This window comes from Sarcophilus harrisii, chromosome 6 (assembly GCF_902635505.1).
Source record: "Sarcophilus harrisii chromosome 6, mSarHar1.11, whole genome shotgun sequence".
NCBI classification, from domain to species: domain Eukaryota; kingdom Metazoa; phylum Chordata; class Mammalia; order Dasyuromorphia; family Dasyuridae; genus Sarcophilus; species Sarcophilus harrisii.
The window spans coordinates 124,818,140-124,833,688 of NC_045431.1; the positions used below are offsets into that span (position 1 = coordinate 124,818,140).

Below are 15,549 nucleotides of genomic sequence, written 5' to 3' on the forward strand. Positions count from 1 at the left end.
TGCAAATGAAGCAAAAAAAGGAAAAATGGATACAGAAGAAGTTAGTGGAGTGGCTTGTATCATTGAATCCTTACTCTTATTGGGAAGGGATAATAAGGGAACAATATATATACTTAGAAAACTTATATGTTTATAAGTTTTCTAAATTCGGAAAGAAGTAAGAGCAAAGAGATAGACTGGAGAGAGAGAGTTTATGGGAAGGATTCTTGAAGGTCTGGATAGATTAAAGAATAGAAGGAAAAGGTAGTAGATAGAAATAAAGTAGAGGAGTGAGGAAGGATAGAAATAGAGTGAGAAAGATAGTGAGGAAAAACAGGAAGGAGGAAAATACACAAATAATTGTACCTTCAAATGTAAATGGAGTAAGTTACCCATAAAATGGAAACAGATAGAAGATTAAAAATTTGAACTCCACAATATGTTGTTTCCAGGAAATGTTATAAAAATAAGAGATATACACAAGCATAAAATGAAAACCAGTAGTAAAATTTATTATTTAAAAAAAAAAAACAGGAGTAATAATCAGGATCTCAGACAAAGTTAAAGCTAAAATAGATTTAATCAAAAGACAAAATAGGGAAATTACCCTATATGTTGGCTATATTAATTACTATTGTTTTAGACTATTTAAAATAATGAGATAGTATAAGGTTGGTGGTATAGGAAATGGTGAGCCGGTGGATTGATAAAAACATGGAAAGACGAAGACTTATGTAGGAAGATTCTATCCTCTTTCAGAAAAACAAAGAAATGAAAATAAGCATAATATAGTCTTACATATATACATATGAATGTATGTCAACATATGTGTGTATGATTATATATATATCTTTATATCTATGTATGCATATACATATATGTTTATTGCATATATACGTGGGGGGTATATATATAGACACCCCTATCCTACATGCATATGTGTTTTCTTATTCATTCTTATTTTGTATTTAAGCGGAAAATAAGAGAAAAAAGGACAGTTTAGTAAAAATATAAAGAAAATTGTACAATATAGGTGCCACCATATAATTCAATGCATCTGTTCATAATTGGGAAGCATATGCACTAATTTTATGTAAAACATTAAATCAACCAAAAAGTATTTAGGTGCCAAATTATGTGACAAGCACTACACTATGGGCCTGATATACAAAGCCAAAAAAAATTTTTTCTGATTTCAAAGAACTTAGCTATTATGGGCGAAATATACGTAAAAATGTTAAATACAAAAATCTACAACTATATATATATATATATATATATATATATATATACACGTATATATACACATAGACATTTGTCTATGTCTATACATAGACATTTTGACAGAAGAAATACACACATATCCACATCATACATAAACATGTTTGCATATATGTATGTTGTACATATATGTATGCTATGTTCCCTTATGGATTCATAAGTAATGTGAGCTCTTGGGAATGTTGAAGAAAAAAGTCAAAAGAGTTGAAAAAAAATAGTTTACTCTAATTTCTGTTTCTCTTAATATTTTCCTTTCTATTAAGTTTATTTTTAAGTTGTTTCAGTCATGTCCAACTCTTTTTGACACCATTTAGGCTTTTCTTGGCAAAGATAGCACATTGATTTGCCATTTCTTTCTTCAGTTTATTTTACAGAAGAGGCAAACAGGTTAAGGGACTTGCCCAGGGTCATATAGGTAGTAAGTGTTTGAGGCTGGATTTGAACTCAAAAAGAAGAGTCTTCATGAACTGAGGGCTAGCACCCTACCCACTGTGCCATCTGACTGTCCTGTAAAACTTACAGTTACATTAAAATATTTTACTATTTCAAATATATTTTCATATATTAGAATTATTTAATTTAATAATAATTAATTTAACTATATCTAATATAATTTTACATATAAGAAACCATTTAATCTTTAACATCATTGGATGTGGAATTAAGAAACAATCTTCTACACTCACAGACTTTATGAACTTTAACAAATCAAAAAAAGCTCATGCTTTAATTTCCTCATTATACTTCATTGAGAGGCAACATGGTGTAATTGATAGAATACTGAACCTGAATTTAGATACTACTTTAGCCAATTTCCTCATGTGTAAAATAAAGATATGACTCACTGAATTCTAAACCCTTTCCAGTTCCAAATTTATGTTGTTTTTTTAATTATAGGGAGGTATTTAGTCCTTCATTATTCACCTCATAAAGATGTTATGAGGTAGGTGCTTTGCAAACCTTAAAGAGCTGGGAACTATTATTCTTGAATAGTACATTTGTCTTATCCTTCAAACTTCTACAATTATACTATTTTGCATTTAGTTCTATAGTTCTATTGTTTCTTTATTTTTAAAGTCCCATATTTTTTTGCAGTTCATTTTTCTGAATATTCTTGTACAGAATATATAGTGGTTATTTTATGAATGGGAGAAAAAGAACAACAGGAGTTATAATGGTTCAACAAATGTCAAGTGCATCAAGTAATTAAGTGCCCTTTCTATGTAGAAAACTAGAACCATTTTGGAAAGTCACAAACGAAATGGAAGCTGTGTCCCCTTTTAGTCAAGAATCAAGTAGGATTTTGAAGTAGGAAAATGAAGATAAAAGTGAAGAAAATTAAATAAAAAACATGCTAACTGTACCTCAAAAATATTAATCAAGTATTAAGTAGTTAGAATAATCAAAGTCCATAGTGTCATAGTGAGGCATCATGACTCTGGTAATAAGTTTCATAAATGAAATAAACTTTTAAAATATATGTGATATAAGAGATAGATAAGGAATTCCAAGTTTTAGGGGAAGAGATAATTGAATTAGATTTCCAGAGGAGAACATATGACAGGACAAATAAAGAAATAACATGATCCTTGAGCATGAAAAATAAGAATTCACATGGCAAATTATTCTCTTCCATAGGAAACCTTCCCAGAATTGACCCAAAAACGTTAAATATTACTGATGTTGTGCCCAGAGGGAATATTTTTCTTGCAGTTTATAGAAATCCTATAAATATTTCAGAATCAACTCCACTTCCAACTCTTCAAGTTAGGATTTCTCTCCTATTTCAATCCATAATGAATTCTTCCTACTCCAAACTCCTTTAAGATTTTATAAACTAGTTGTATGATTTTGTTGAAAGTGTATTTGTTTCCTTACCATTTCTCTTGTGTTTATCTCCCAAAGCAGATTATAAATTCCTTAGAGAAAGAATAAGAATATATGTTCTACAAACATATCAACAAGATGATTTCAGAGAAGCCTGGAGAGATTTACATGCACTGATACTAAGTAAAGTGAGTAAAACTAAGAAAACATTGTACCCAGCAGTAATAAAATTATATGATGATCAGTTTTGATGAATGTGGCTTTTTTAAACAATAAGGTAATTCAGATTAGTTCCAATGAACTTGTGATGAAGAGGACCATCTACATCCAGAAAAAGGATTGTCAGGACTGAAAGTAGATTGCAAGTAGTTTTTTCACCTTTTTGTTGTTGTTTGCTTGCTTTTTGTTTTCTTTCTCATTCTTTTCCTTTTTGATCTGATTTTTCTTGTGCAGCATGACAAATGTGGAAATATGTGTAGAAGAATCTAAGGGATGAAGTGGGGGAAGAAGAGAGAAAAATTTGGAATGCAAGGTTTTGCAAGGGTGAATGTTGAAAACTGGTTGCATATATTTTGAAAATAAAAAGCTACAAAATTTTTTAAATTAAGAAAGAAGCTTAAAAAAGAAAAAAAATTAAGGGAAAAAAGAATAAGAATATAGTTTTAGAATTGGTAGTCACCTCAAAGATCATCTTAAAGACGAAGAAACAGAATTCCTGAGACATTAAGTGACTTATTCAACATCATATACATAATAAGTGGCATATCATGTTTTCAATTTCTTTTAATAACCAGAAGTATTTAGATCCATGGTATGTAGTGATAATATGTATAATGTATATGTGTATATATGTGCTTATATATACACATGTATATATGCATATGTAATATATATCATGTTTGTGTGTATATATGTATACACATATATACTAATATATTTATTTAAAAGAAAGATAATCCCTTTATATTATCATGAAACACACAACCTAATTTTATTTACATAAAATAATATGAATTTGGGATAATTCTAACAAGTTCTGAAACATTCAAATAAAAGCTGGTATAATGATCAATGCCACCAGAAAGGTTATAACCATCTTGGAGTATGTAAAGGAAGAATGAAGAACATCAGGAAATATTTTTTCAGGATTGTAGAGTGGTCTATATGAATATACAGTTGTTCTGTTGTATTTGTCTTTCATGGTAAATTAAATAAATTGGTAGTTTAGGTGTAAATCAAATTAAATTAATTTGAACAGTGCAGGTCAGTGTCCCCAGGCCTGATGATCCCTAAATAAAATGGTCATGAAGTCCCAGAACCACAGAGCAAAAAGACAAAGTCCTATGTATACTCAATGACTCAGTCAAGTGTATAAGACAACTTGGTCAAAATATATAAGGCACTAGGAGTTTCACTACCATTATAAGTGAAATTAGGGTAAACATAGCTCAAAATCCTGTGAAATCGAGGTCTTTGAGAGTAGTGAGATGATATTTGCTTGGCTAGGGTGAAAAGCAGAATTAAGAGTTTAGAGATAAGGTCAGTTAGCAGGAAAACCCAGGTCTCCCAACTTTCAATGAGAATTGCTGTTAATGATGGCATGTTCATGAAAGACAGAACTCTTGCCTTCCTTCTAAAAAAAGGCAAAAAAAAAAAGAACAGTGTAGTAGATTTTTGTTGTTGAATCATTTCAGTTGTATCTAATTCTTTGAGGACCATTTGCAGTTTTCTTGGCAAAGACCCTAGAGTGGTTTGCCATTTGCCTTCTCTCAACAGTTTTACAGATGAGGAACTGAGGCAAACAGGATTAAGTGAATTGCCCAGGGTCACATAGCTGGTAAATGTCTGAAGTGAGATTTGAATTTAGGAAAATGAGGTTTCCTAACTCCAAGTTCACTTTGTCCATTGAACCATTTAGTTGCCCCAATATAACAGAAGGTTAAGGGGGGGAAATGCTTCAAATAAAAAGAAATGTCTCTTCAATCATACTAGATTTGCTATCTTAAACCCTAGAGTTAAAATATTGTTCATTATCATACAGATTATAATTTATATCACATAGATAGAAATGTCATTTTTCATTTGTATCTATTTTGCTTGTTCTCCCCATAAAAGGTATGTAAGATGTTGTGTTAATTATTTATTAATGGAAGATATTAATTTGTGGTAACAGATTCTGCCAATTCCCACTGAGATAAAAACAGGCAATTCTTTTTGCTTTTGGTTTCTATCACAAACAAAAATTAGAATACAACATGAGGAAGGAAAAAATCAAAGTGTAAACATGAAGATTTCATGCTGAGCAATATAAGAAGCAATAAAACAAATTATTCAGTGAAATGGACGGTACTGCATGTCAACCATATTTCTTATTAACCCTGACTGAATACAAAAGAAAAAATGTGATTAATATTTATTTTTACTGAAATTTCAGAAACAAATGCCTGCATGTGAGAAACTTTATATAATTATTAAGTATATCAGACTAAGAAAATGGTTTATCAAAAAATAGTTAAAAATACAAACAAACTCAACTTTTTATACTATTTTTAAATGTTAGCCTGAGCTACAAAAAAGAGACCAGTTGACTTATTCTGTCACCTCCAATCACTTCTACACATTTTCCGAATTCAGCACATCAACATCTCTAGTACCACTATTTTTCTTGTATAGTTATGGGTTTGTTTGCTTTTTTTCAGTTGTATCCAATTCTTCATGACCCCATTTAGGATTTTCTTGGCAAAGATTTGTATCTTGGTGGTTTGCCATTTCTTTCTCCAGTTCATTTTACAGATGAGGAAACTGAGGCAACTTAGGCAACTTGCCTAAGGTTACAAGCTCTTAGTGTCTGAAGCCAGATTTGAACTCATAAAGGTGAATCTCCCTAGTTTCAGATCCAACACTGTAGATACAGCACTACCTAACTGCCCTACTGATAAAAATACCTTCAGAGAAATATTACTAGAGGAAATAACCTAAGGTCTTTACAGTATTCCCATTTAGGAGTAAAGTTGTGCTGAAGAATCAAGATATGTTAATCTTGCCTAGAAATATAAGGAATCTTCAAGAGTTCAGCTGCCAAAGAATGCCTTGGCAATCTACACAGGAAGTCAAGTGGATGAAGTATATCAGAGTGTGGTGTAGAAGAAAGAGTGCTAAATATGGCATCAGAGAACTTGAGTTTCAATTTTAGCCCTGACACTATATAACTATGATAAATCACATCATCTTTCTCAGCCTCAGTCTCTTCAACCATAAAATGTGATGGTTAAACTTATTAATTTGTGTCCAGCTCTTCCTGACCCCATGGACCATATTGTCCATAGGGTTTTCTTGGCAAAGATAGTGGAGTGATTTGCCATTTTCTTCTCTAGTGGATTCAGGCAAATAGAGGCTAGCTACTTAATTGTAAAGGGCTGAAACTCTGAGTAGGTGCACTGGAATCAGACAACCGAGCACTTAAGGCTAATTATACATTGGACTATTAGCACATACTTGGAAAATGGCCCTTCCCACTATTCTGTGCTGGCTCGATCTTTTGATATATACAGATAAATTATAGGAGGGATTAGGGGGTGGAGGAAGACAAGCCAGGGTCATTAATTGTTTTGGTAACTAGTCTGGGGCACTAGCTAGTAAGTGTCTAAGGCAGAATTTAAACTCTGGCCTTTCTGACTCCAAACTCCCCACTACCTCCCCCTTGCTGCTTCAAGGGGTTAATCTAGAAGACCTCTATGATCCCTCCCTGTTCTAAATTGTAGGATGTCAAGAATGCATATTGCCCAGATTATGATATATAGTTAGATAGACAGCCCCACAGGATTGTCTTTCCATTCGTAATATATTAAATTAATGTAGCTAATTAAAATTAAGTGTGCATCTTTCCACAAGACAATGAAACACTATATGCACAGATCACATTCTATAGGATATTTTAAGAACTGTTCAGCTAACAATGGCAAAGAGTACTAGGGAGCAAAATCCAAACTCAAGACCATAAATGAATATAACAGAGAGAAGTGAGACAAATAAAATACAGGAAGCCTAGAGTTGTAGAACAAAAAATCAATAAGAAATAGCCTTGCAAAGCCATTCTCCATTGATAAATTGTCAAAGGATATGAACAGACAATTTTCAGATGAAGAAATTGAAACATTTGATACAGCAGTGTTTCTACTGGAATTATATCCCAAAAAGATCTTAAAAGAGGAAAGGGACCCACATATGCAAAAATGTTTATGGCAGACCTTTTTGTAATGGCAAGAAACTGGAAACTGAATGGATGCCCATTAATTGGAGAATGACTGGATAAATTTATGGTATATGAATGTTATGGAACATTATTGTTCTATAAGAAACAACCAGCAGCATGATTTCAAAGAAGCCTGGAGAGACTTATATGAACTGATGCTAAGTGAAATGAGCAGAACCAGGAGATCATTATACATAGCAACAAGATCAATGATCAATTCTGATGGATGTGGCTCTCTTCAACAATGAGATGATTCAAACCAGTTCCAATTGTTCAGTGATGAAGACAGCCATCTACACTCAAAGAGAGGACTGTGTGGTTCACAACATAGCATTTTCGCTCTTTTTGTTGTTGTTTACTTGCATTTTATTTTGCTTCTCTCTCTTTTTTTTTTTTTTACTGATTTGATTTGATTTTTCTTGTGTGGACCAATAATTGTATAAATATGTATGTACATATTGGATTTAACATACATTTTTACTAAGTTGAACATATATAGAACTACTTGCCACTTAGGGGAAAGCATGGGGGAAGAGGAGGATATTGGAACACAAAGTTTTACAAGGGCTAATGAAAATAAAAAACATTAATAAAAAAAAGTCTTGTAGGTAAAAGAAAAGAATTTTGGCTCAAAACTAATTATACTAATTAAATAATATGTAATTATATTAATTAAATGATCCAAATGTACATGGAACCAACTCTTTCAATCTAATATTGATCAGATTATAATATCACTTCACTGTCAAAACACTGGAATTTCTACAAAATATTACAATCCTGACTTCAAATATTTTGTGATTTCTATAATATTGAACATTTAGTCTTTCATACCCATTACAATGGTGCAGTATATGAATTCTGCATTTGTAATGCTTTAATTTTTATGTTATATAATAACAATAACAACTTCTACTGATGGCATTTACAATGTTTGCAAAGCACTTTACAGATATTATATCTGTTACTATTTTATTTTAATATATAAGAAAAATGAAGCTCTAAGAGATTAAGTGATTTGTCTATCATCAGAATCTTAGACATTATTTGAACCTGGGCCTTTCTGAAGTCAAATATCTAAAAATATTGTGCGCTATTAGAAAAGTGCAAATGTAGCCCTAAGTTAATAAAAGCCACCCTAAAAACTAATTTCGTACAACTACTTTATCTAGGACTTGGAAATAAGCAAAAATAAAAAAAAAAGAAAACATATTCAATTTACTCATTTCAAGACATTTCTGCTGAATTTAGTCAAGTTATTAGATTCAGATCATTAGATTAGATCAGAATCAGTCAAGATATCAGATTCTAATGTCTACCATTAGACAAAATGCCAAGGTAAACCTGGGTAATTGTGTTTACAATTAGGTATATTAGCAAGAATTCACAGGTTCTATGTTAATACCTTGTCATCAAATATAGCTTTGTTATTTCTGAGAGTAAGTATGGGAAGCATTTCCAAAAGATTTAGATGTAAGGACAATTTGATGAAGTAATAAATTCTATTTTAAATCCAATCTACTAGGGCTAGTATATGAAATATTAAATGCTTACAGACTTCCCTTGGGCTTGCAGCATGCCAAAAATTCACCAAAATTCATTCTGTACTTTACAGAGACTACATTTCAACCCAGATTTTTTTTTTATTTTGATGTTAAAAACAGTTTAGGCTTCTGTTAAACTACTTCTGGGACACCAGGTACAAAGTCACGGGTACTTCTTGGGACCCATGGCGGACTTTTTATTGAAACAATTGTGGCCTAAGAAAACAACTGTGGGCTATGAACAAGTATGGTCTAAGAAAACTATTGAGTATAATGGCAAATGAAAAAATTTTCTATGCATACTATTGCAATACTACTCTCTCTGACTTCTTTTTCTCGAGTCTTCAAGGAGTATCAAATTAACGTTTCTTCTCAGAAAATGTCTTTGCTACTGAGTTCCATCTAATGAAAATAGGAAATTCTTCACTTAACAGAAACTGGAAGACTATACCAAGTTGAATTGCATGTAAGCTATATTAAATTTATACCACAAAGAAGTCTCCTTTCATAAGTCACTTACAATGATCTTAAGTTATAGGAAATAGACTTGGAAATAGGAGGAACTTTAGAGGTCATCTAATTCCACCAATATTATTTTACAAATGGAGAAACTAAGTTTCAGCAAAATGAAGCAACTGATCACTGAGTCAGTAAGTAGCAGAGCTGGAATTTCAGTCCAGGTCTTCTTACTCCAAATTGAGTTTTCAGCATCTAGAAAGACTCTGTTGTAGAAGACCTAAATTTGTGTCCTAGCTTGACCACTAGTGGTCAAATGGTTAAATGAGCAAATTTATCATTCCAAAACTCAATGGCTTTGTCTATTAAAAGGAATGAATGAATAAATAGGCATTTATTAAGTCCCTTATTGAAATAACTGTGATATAGTAGAAAATGAGAAATTTTTCTATGCCTATCATAACAATGCTATTCCCTCTAACTTCCTTTCCTTGAATATCCAAGGAATATTAAATTAACATGAACCCTGCCAACTATTGTGTCAACCATTAACTGTGCCAGATATTGAGTACACACACACAAAAAAAATTAGTCTCAAGGAGATTAAATTCTAATAGAAATCAATACATAGAGGAGTGATGGTGAGGTGTGAAAGCTTTAGTCTACTTACATAGAGAAACTATTTGGTGTAGTTGTTGAATCATTTCAGTCACATCTGACTTTTTGTGACACCATTTGATGTTTTCTTGGCAAAGATGCTGAGGTGGTTTGCTATTTCCTTCTCCAACTGATTTTTACACATGAGTAAATAGAGAGAAACCGGATTACATGACTTACCCAAGATTACACAGCTAGAAAGCATCAAACTCTAAAAGAGGAGTTTTCTTAATTCCTGTCCAAGCACTGTATCCACTATGCCACATAGCTCCCCAAAAGATTATTACCTGATGCTAAATTACATAACTATAAACAGACTCATCAAACATAATATAATCCACATATTTCCCACTCTTCTAAAGAATTAAATAGACATTTTCTCTTGATAGTAAAGTCATCAAAATATTTCTGTGTACATATGACTTTATATTTGTTACTTCAAAAATCTAGATTTCATAGCCTCCTGAATGAGAACTGTAATTACTCAAAAGACTTCTGCCTAACCATCTGCAGGGGGGGGAATAAAAGTAGATAAAGAATGACCACCGTCCAGCTAATGACATGCAATTAACCAGACAACAGACAGAGCTCATCTATCAGTATATATATTGTGACCAACCCACTATAAAGAGATAATGAATTGAGCCAGAATTAAATGGGGGAAAAAATGGAATGGATGACCCCCTAGGAGAATGCAGAGTTCCTTTAATGAATTTATCCTTGAAATAAAAGCTTATTTCAATCCTGATATTTTACCCATACTGTATGACTGCAAGTTCCTTAAGAATTATAAATACTAATTACTCAGAAAGCAATGGAAGTCAGATGAATAGGTTGTAATACAGAATAAATAAAAAACTACCAAAAAATTACCAGATTAAAGATGTCATCAAGGAAATATATGTTCAAAATAAGAAGATCGGCTAGTTATATAGTGAAAGCAAGGGATAAATTATTGGAGATCTGTGTGCTTTGCTGGCAAACTCACAGGGTCAAGAGAAATCAAAGACTTCTAACAACCTGGGTGGCAAATTTACAAGAAGATTCATGCAGAGGTGCATAGTATGGGCAGATTGTGATCTCCTACATTATCAGGTACACATGTCATTGAGATCACAAATCTATTTGGTAACTGAAACTTCTAAAGAATTTAGCCAAATAACTTATTTTTAAATTCAGTAAAATAACCAGTCAAAATAAAAACAAAAATTGAAAAATATTTGCTTCTATTTTTTTGTTTTAAAAGCTACTATTATTTTTCACCTTTTGGATTTTATGATAAAGGACTCAAATTCTAACTCATATATCATACAGAGAATAAACATTTTAAAACAATGATGTTGAATTATCACCTTGCTCTTTCCCCAAATTTAAGTGACAATGAGCTATTTGATAATAATGCTTTAATCTACTAAAAGTTTACGTGAAACTCTAGGATTCCATGCTAAATCTACCATAGACTAAACAACTTAAGACAAGTGGCTGTCCTTTTACTCAGAACTTAATTTTCTCAAATGTTTGTAAGGGACTTTGGTTTTAGTTACTGATGATAGGAAAGTGGGGGGGGGGAAAGACCCTCTTTATCAAGTAAAAATTTTCCAAATTATTTTCCAAATAACATATATACATATATAATATAAATCATATATTTAACATAATTTCTAAGGAAAACAAAAATCTAAGTTATATGGTACAGAAAATAACTTCAAAATATGTTTTAAGAACTTAGAATATATTTACAGAAGAGCCAGCAAATTTTTAAATGACAAAGCTTTTGATAAGTACTTTATATATTTATATTTAGACCTTTAAAATGTGTACAGTGTGGTTTTTTTATATTATCATTTGATTCTTATAACCACTCTATAAAGAATTTAACAGATATCCTGCCCCATTTTACAGATGATGAAACTGGGCTCAGTGAGGTTAAATAACTTTCCCTTCAGTCACACAAACAAGTCTTAAAAAATAATACTCTGAAACCAAGTCTTCATGATTTTGAGTCCAACCAATATTTTAAAAAATAACTAATAGAACTTAAGAAAGCACAAATAAAACTTCTTGTTTGGTCTTTAGTGAACATAAAGACACAGAAGAAAATTTATTGCACAAGTAATAAAAACTTAAATTTTTTTAAATTTTTAAACAAAAGAATTTTAAACTAAGGAAAAATTATATATACTTTTTAAGCAGTTGAAATTATTTCAGAAAACTTAATTGTAATGGCTCAAAAATGGATCTGATTACAAATATACATATAAACAATTATACAGATAATTTGGCCTATAAGATGTTCCTAAAAAAAAAAAAAAAAAAAAAAAAAAAGCAAATGTATAAAACAATGAGACTTTTGCAAAGAATTGTGCTCATTGCATAGTTATTTCTTTCTCTTTGTCCCTTAAAATTCTCTAGTGTAACTTTTGGTCATCATCACTTAATATAAAATTAATTCTCCTTGAGAAACATCCCCTTTGTAATAGCACACAAGTGCTCTTCCCGTCCCCTCTCCCCCATACAAATAGTTTATAATGGTTATGAAATCCAAAGTATTTCTGACAGAAATGGAAACTATTTTTAAATTATCAGTTGAGTTAAAACCAAAAATTCTACCTTATCTCTCCAGTTCTGTGGCATCAATTAATTAGCTATCATTTTCTTTTTTAAATGCTTTTGTGGGTTAAGAGAATTAAAAGTCATCTTACTGACTAAATTCAGTAAGATGAAGTAAGAATTTTTCAAGCATTTCTGAATTGTCTTTTGGTTTTGAATTTAGCTTTTTGTTCAACTGCAACTGTGTCAATGTTAATATCAAGTTATTTCTACATGTAGTATGTGTGTGGCTAATTTTAATTACATGGAAATGTGCAAACCCATATAGCCTTTGCTCTAGTGGTGCAGTGCTCTTTTCAATAACCTGGTTGTGTAGTTTTTTTCTCAGACTATGTTATAGATAAGTAGCAAATCAATGGTTTAAAATGTTGGAAAAGAATATAGCTGCAATGTGTTTGAAATGAAAAAGATTTATTTAATCAGAGTTATAGGTTTGGAATTTTCTAAGTCACACAATCCAGTTGCTTTCTAAGAATTAGATTTAAAAAATATTAATACTATACTGAATAGACAACTCATAGTATATCTCCAGTAAATAGATGGATGTAATAACCTTTATCATGAAGCATCTACTTCATAGGTGGGCTTTACTAAATATCTGTGATGCTGCAACACTTTACCAGAAGGAGTCAGTCCATAAAGAAAGAAGTGCTGAAATTGGGTGGGGCTGAATAGTTTGCATTTTTCCCCCTATTTATCACGTACATGAAGATCCAAAATGTGGGAATCTATATTGGGAAGGAAAATTCTATAGGTTTTATTTGTCCTTTGAATGACATCTTCCACAATATATCTAAATGATTAAAAGATCCATCATAGCAGCATCTGCCAAAATCATCATTGAAATATATACAATAAATGAAGAGAAATCAAGGAAAGATACCATTTCACTTTGGTATCTGCTAAAAAAAAAAAAAATTATAGAAGACTACAACAGAGAGCATGCTATGGGATCATATTTCTCCTGTCACAACGATCTTTGCTCCTCAAAGAACTAAAAGGCATTTGCTATCCAGTCATTTTAAGACCATTACAAAACAGAGAACTCTGACCAAAAAAAAAAAAAAAGAAAGAAAAAACTCCTCTCTCGCTCACTATCCATCTTGCTTATTAGCCCGTTTCTTTACAATCCCCATTCTAAAAATAAAACAATCTTCTTTTTGATCAGGTTAGTGCCAATGCGATCCAGCAGTGACAACACCCTTTGATAGTTTCATATGCTGAATACACCCTCTCTCTGAGGATTCATGTTTTAGACTATGCATCCATTATAAGTGCTTGTTTCTTAAATGTCCTCAGTGAACAACAGTTTCCGCCTGTCTTTTTTTTAAAGCACTGAATAGAAAACTACTAAGCTCTTTATATTTATTAGCAGAGCTCGACAATTCTCAATCTCCTGTTATTTTACACACACACACACACACACACACACACACACACACACACACATTCTCCAATAAATTACCTTTTTGGGTCTTCTCCTCCTCTGATTACAACCATTGAACTTCTCCCCATTGTCACTCTTTTGAGCTACCTCTTCGTTTATCATCTTGAACAGTTTTGAAAGAAAAGAGCGCTGCCATTAAAATCTCCCAACTGTACAGACCACTAGCGAGTGTGGCACTTACTGGAGGGAAGGAGAAGAAGGAGGAGGGGTGGGAAAGGGACACGCAATGGGAGGGTAAGTATGATGACGTTACCATGACAGCAGCTGCCACAACTGTTTATCTTACTGCATTGTTAAATCTGATTCAGCCAATTACCATCAGAGGTTGGTTGCAATGAAGAAAGCCTTGAGCAAAGCATGCTGGATTTAAGATTAGGATGGTGGCTATTTGATACTCCCTAATTTTTTTCAGAGTATAAAATGACAAAAATAACCACATATGATTTCATTCTTGCAGGTATCTTAACATAGACCAAATTTCAGAAATAGTAGAAAATAACAATTTTGAATGTTTTTCTAAACCATTCTAGTTACATTTTTTTTCCTCAAAGGAAAGGGAATAACCACCAATTTAGTAAAATAAATATAATTAAGTTAAATTCATAACTTTATAAAGGATTATATTTTCTAAATTCCCAAATATCTACTTTTCTATGAAAACTAGGATCAATTCTAGGAAAGATCTTCACTACTGAAATATTAGATGAGGAATGTACACACAATTGTATATGCAATCTTAAAATCAAGTGTAACATTTCATAATCTTAATAGTTACAAATCCATAAAAGCATGGTGTATATAAGCATGATATACTCTATACATACTTTCATCCTTTTATTAAGGAAAAAAAATGTGCCTTGATGTAAAAATATATTATATAGAATTATATTCAACTCCCAAAGGTAGTTTTTAAAGCATCCCTTAGATAAAAATTGCCACTTCAAATATGGACTAATCCCATCTCAGGTGAGAGCTGTATAGGAATGGAGACACCCTGCTGCCAGAACAGTCTCTGTCCTGCTGTCATTAATGCTGTTCCCACCTGACCTCCAGCACATCCTACTTGAACTATCTTCCCATTCCTCTCTTCTTGTATCACATGCCATCACAAGCCTCTATCACATATGATTCTGGCCTGCCACATCTAACAATCCTACTGCGGGTAAGTTCTTTTGCGTGTTAACATAATTCTACCGAGTTCAAATTCTTCTTCAGACATTTACAAGTTGCGTGATTTAACTTCTCCCTGTCTCAGTTTCCTCATCTGAAAAATAAGGATGATAACAGCACCTACTTCACAAGGTTGTTTTAAGGATTAAATGAGATAATGTGCAAAACATTTTATAAACCATAAAGTGATGTATTAATGCTATTATAATTGTTATTACTTCCCCAAATTTTCCCACCTCCTTATTGCATAGGACCCCATTTTTCTTCTTTATCCACCTTCAATCTTTTGCTCCTATGGCCAACCTTATCCAATTCCTCTTAAACTC

The 15,549-nt window shown here is 31.9% G+C and overlaps 1 protein-coding gene across 15 annotated transcripts in view; it reads right to left on the reverse strand.

Annotated features, from left to right (window-relative positions):
- Positions 1 to 15,549, reverse strand: part of ANK2 (ankyrin 2) — an 819,525-nt gene that overhangs the window by 446,077 nt on the left and 357,899 nt on the right. For 8 of the 15 annotated variants that reach the window (XM_031944075.1, XM_031944071.1, XM_031944064.1 and 5 more), the window contains exon 1: positions 14,072 to 14,155. The exons of 5 other annotated variants lie outside the window; for them this stretch is intronic. In XM_031944075.1, the coding sequence (XP_031799935.1) occupies positions 14,072 to 14,155 (84 nt within the window). Of the gene's footprint in view, positions 1 to 14,071; positions 14,608 to 15,549 lie in introns of those variants that run through there. 2 more of the 15 variants (XM_031944038.1, XM_031944076.1) reach the window with 2 other exon arrangements.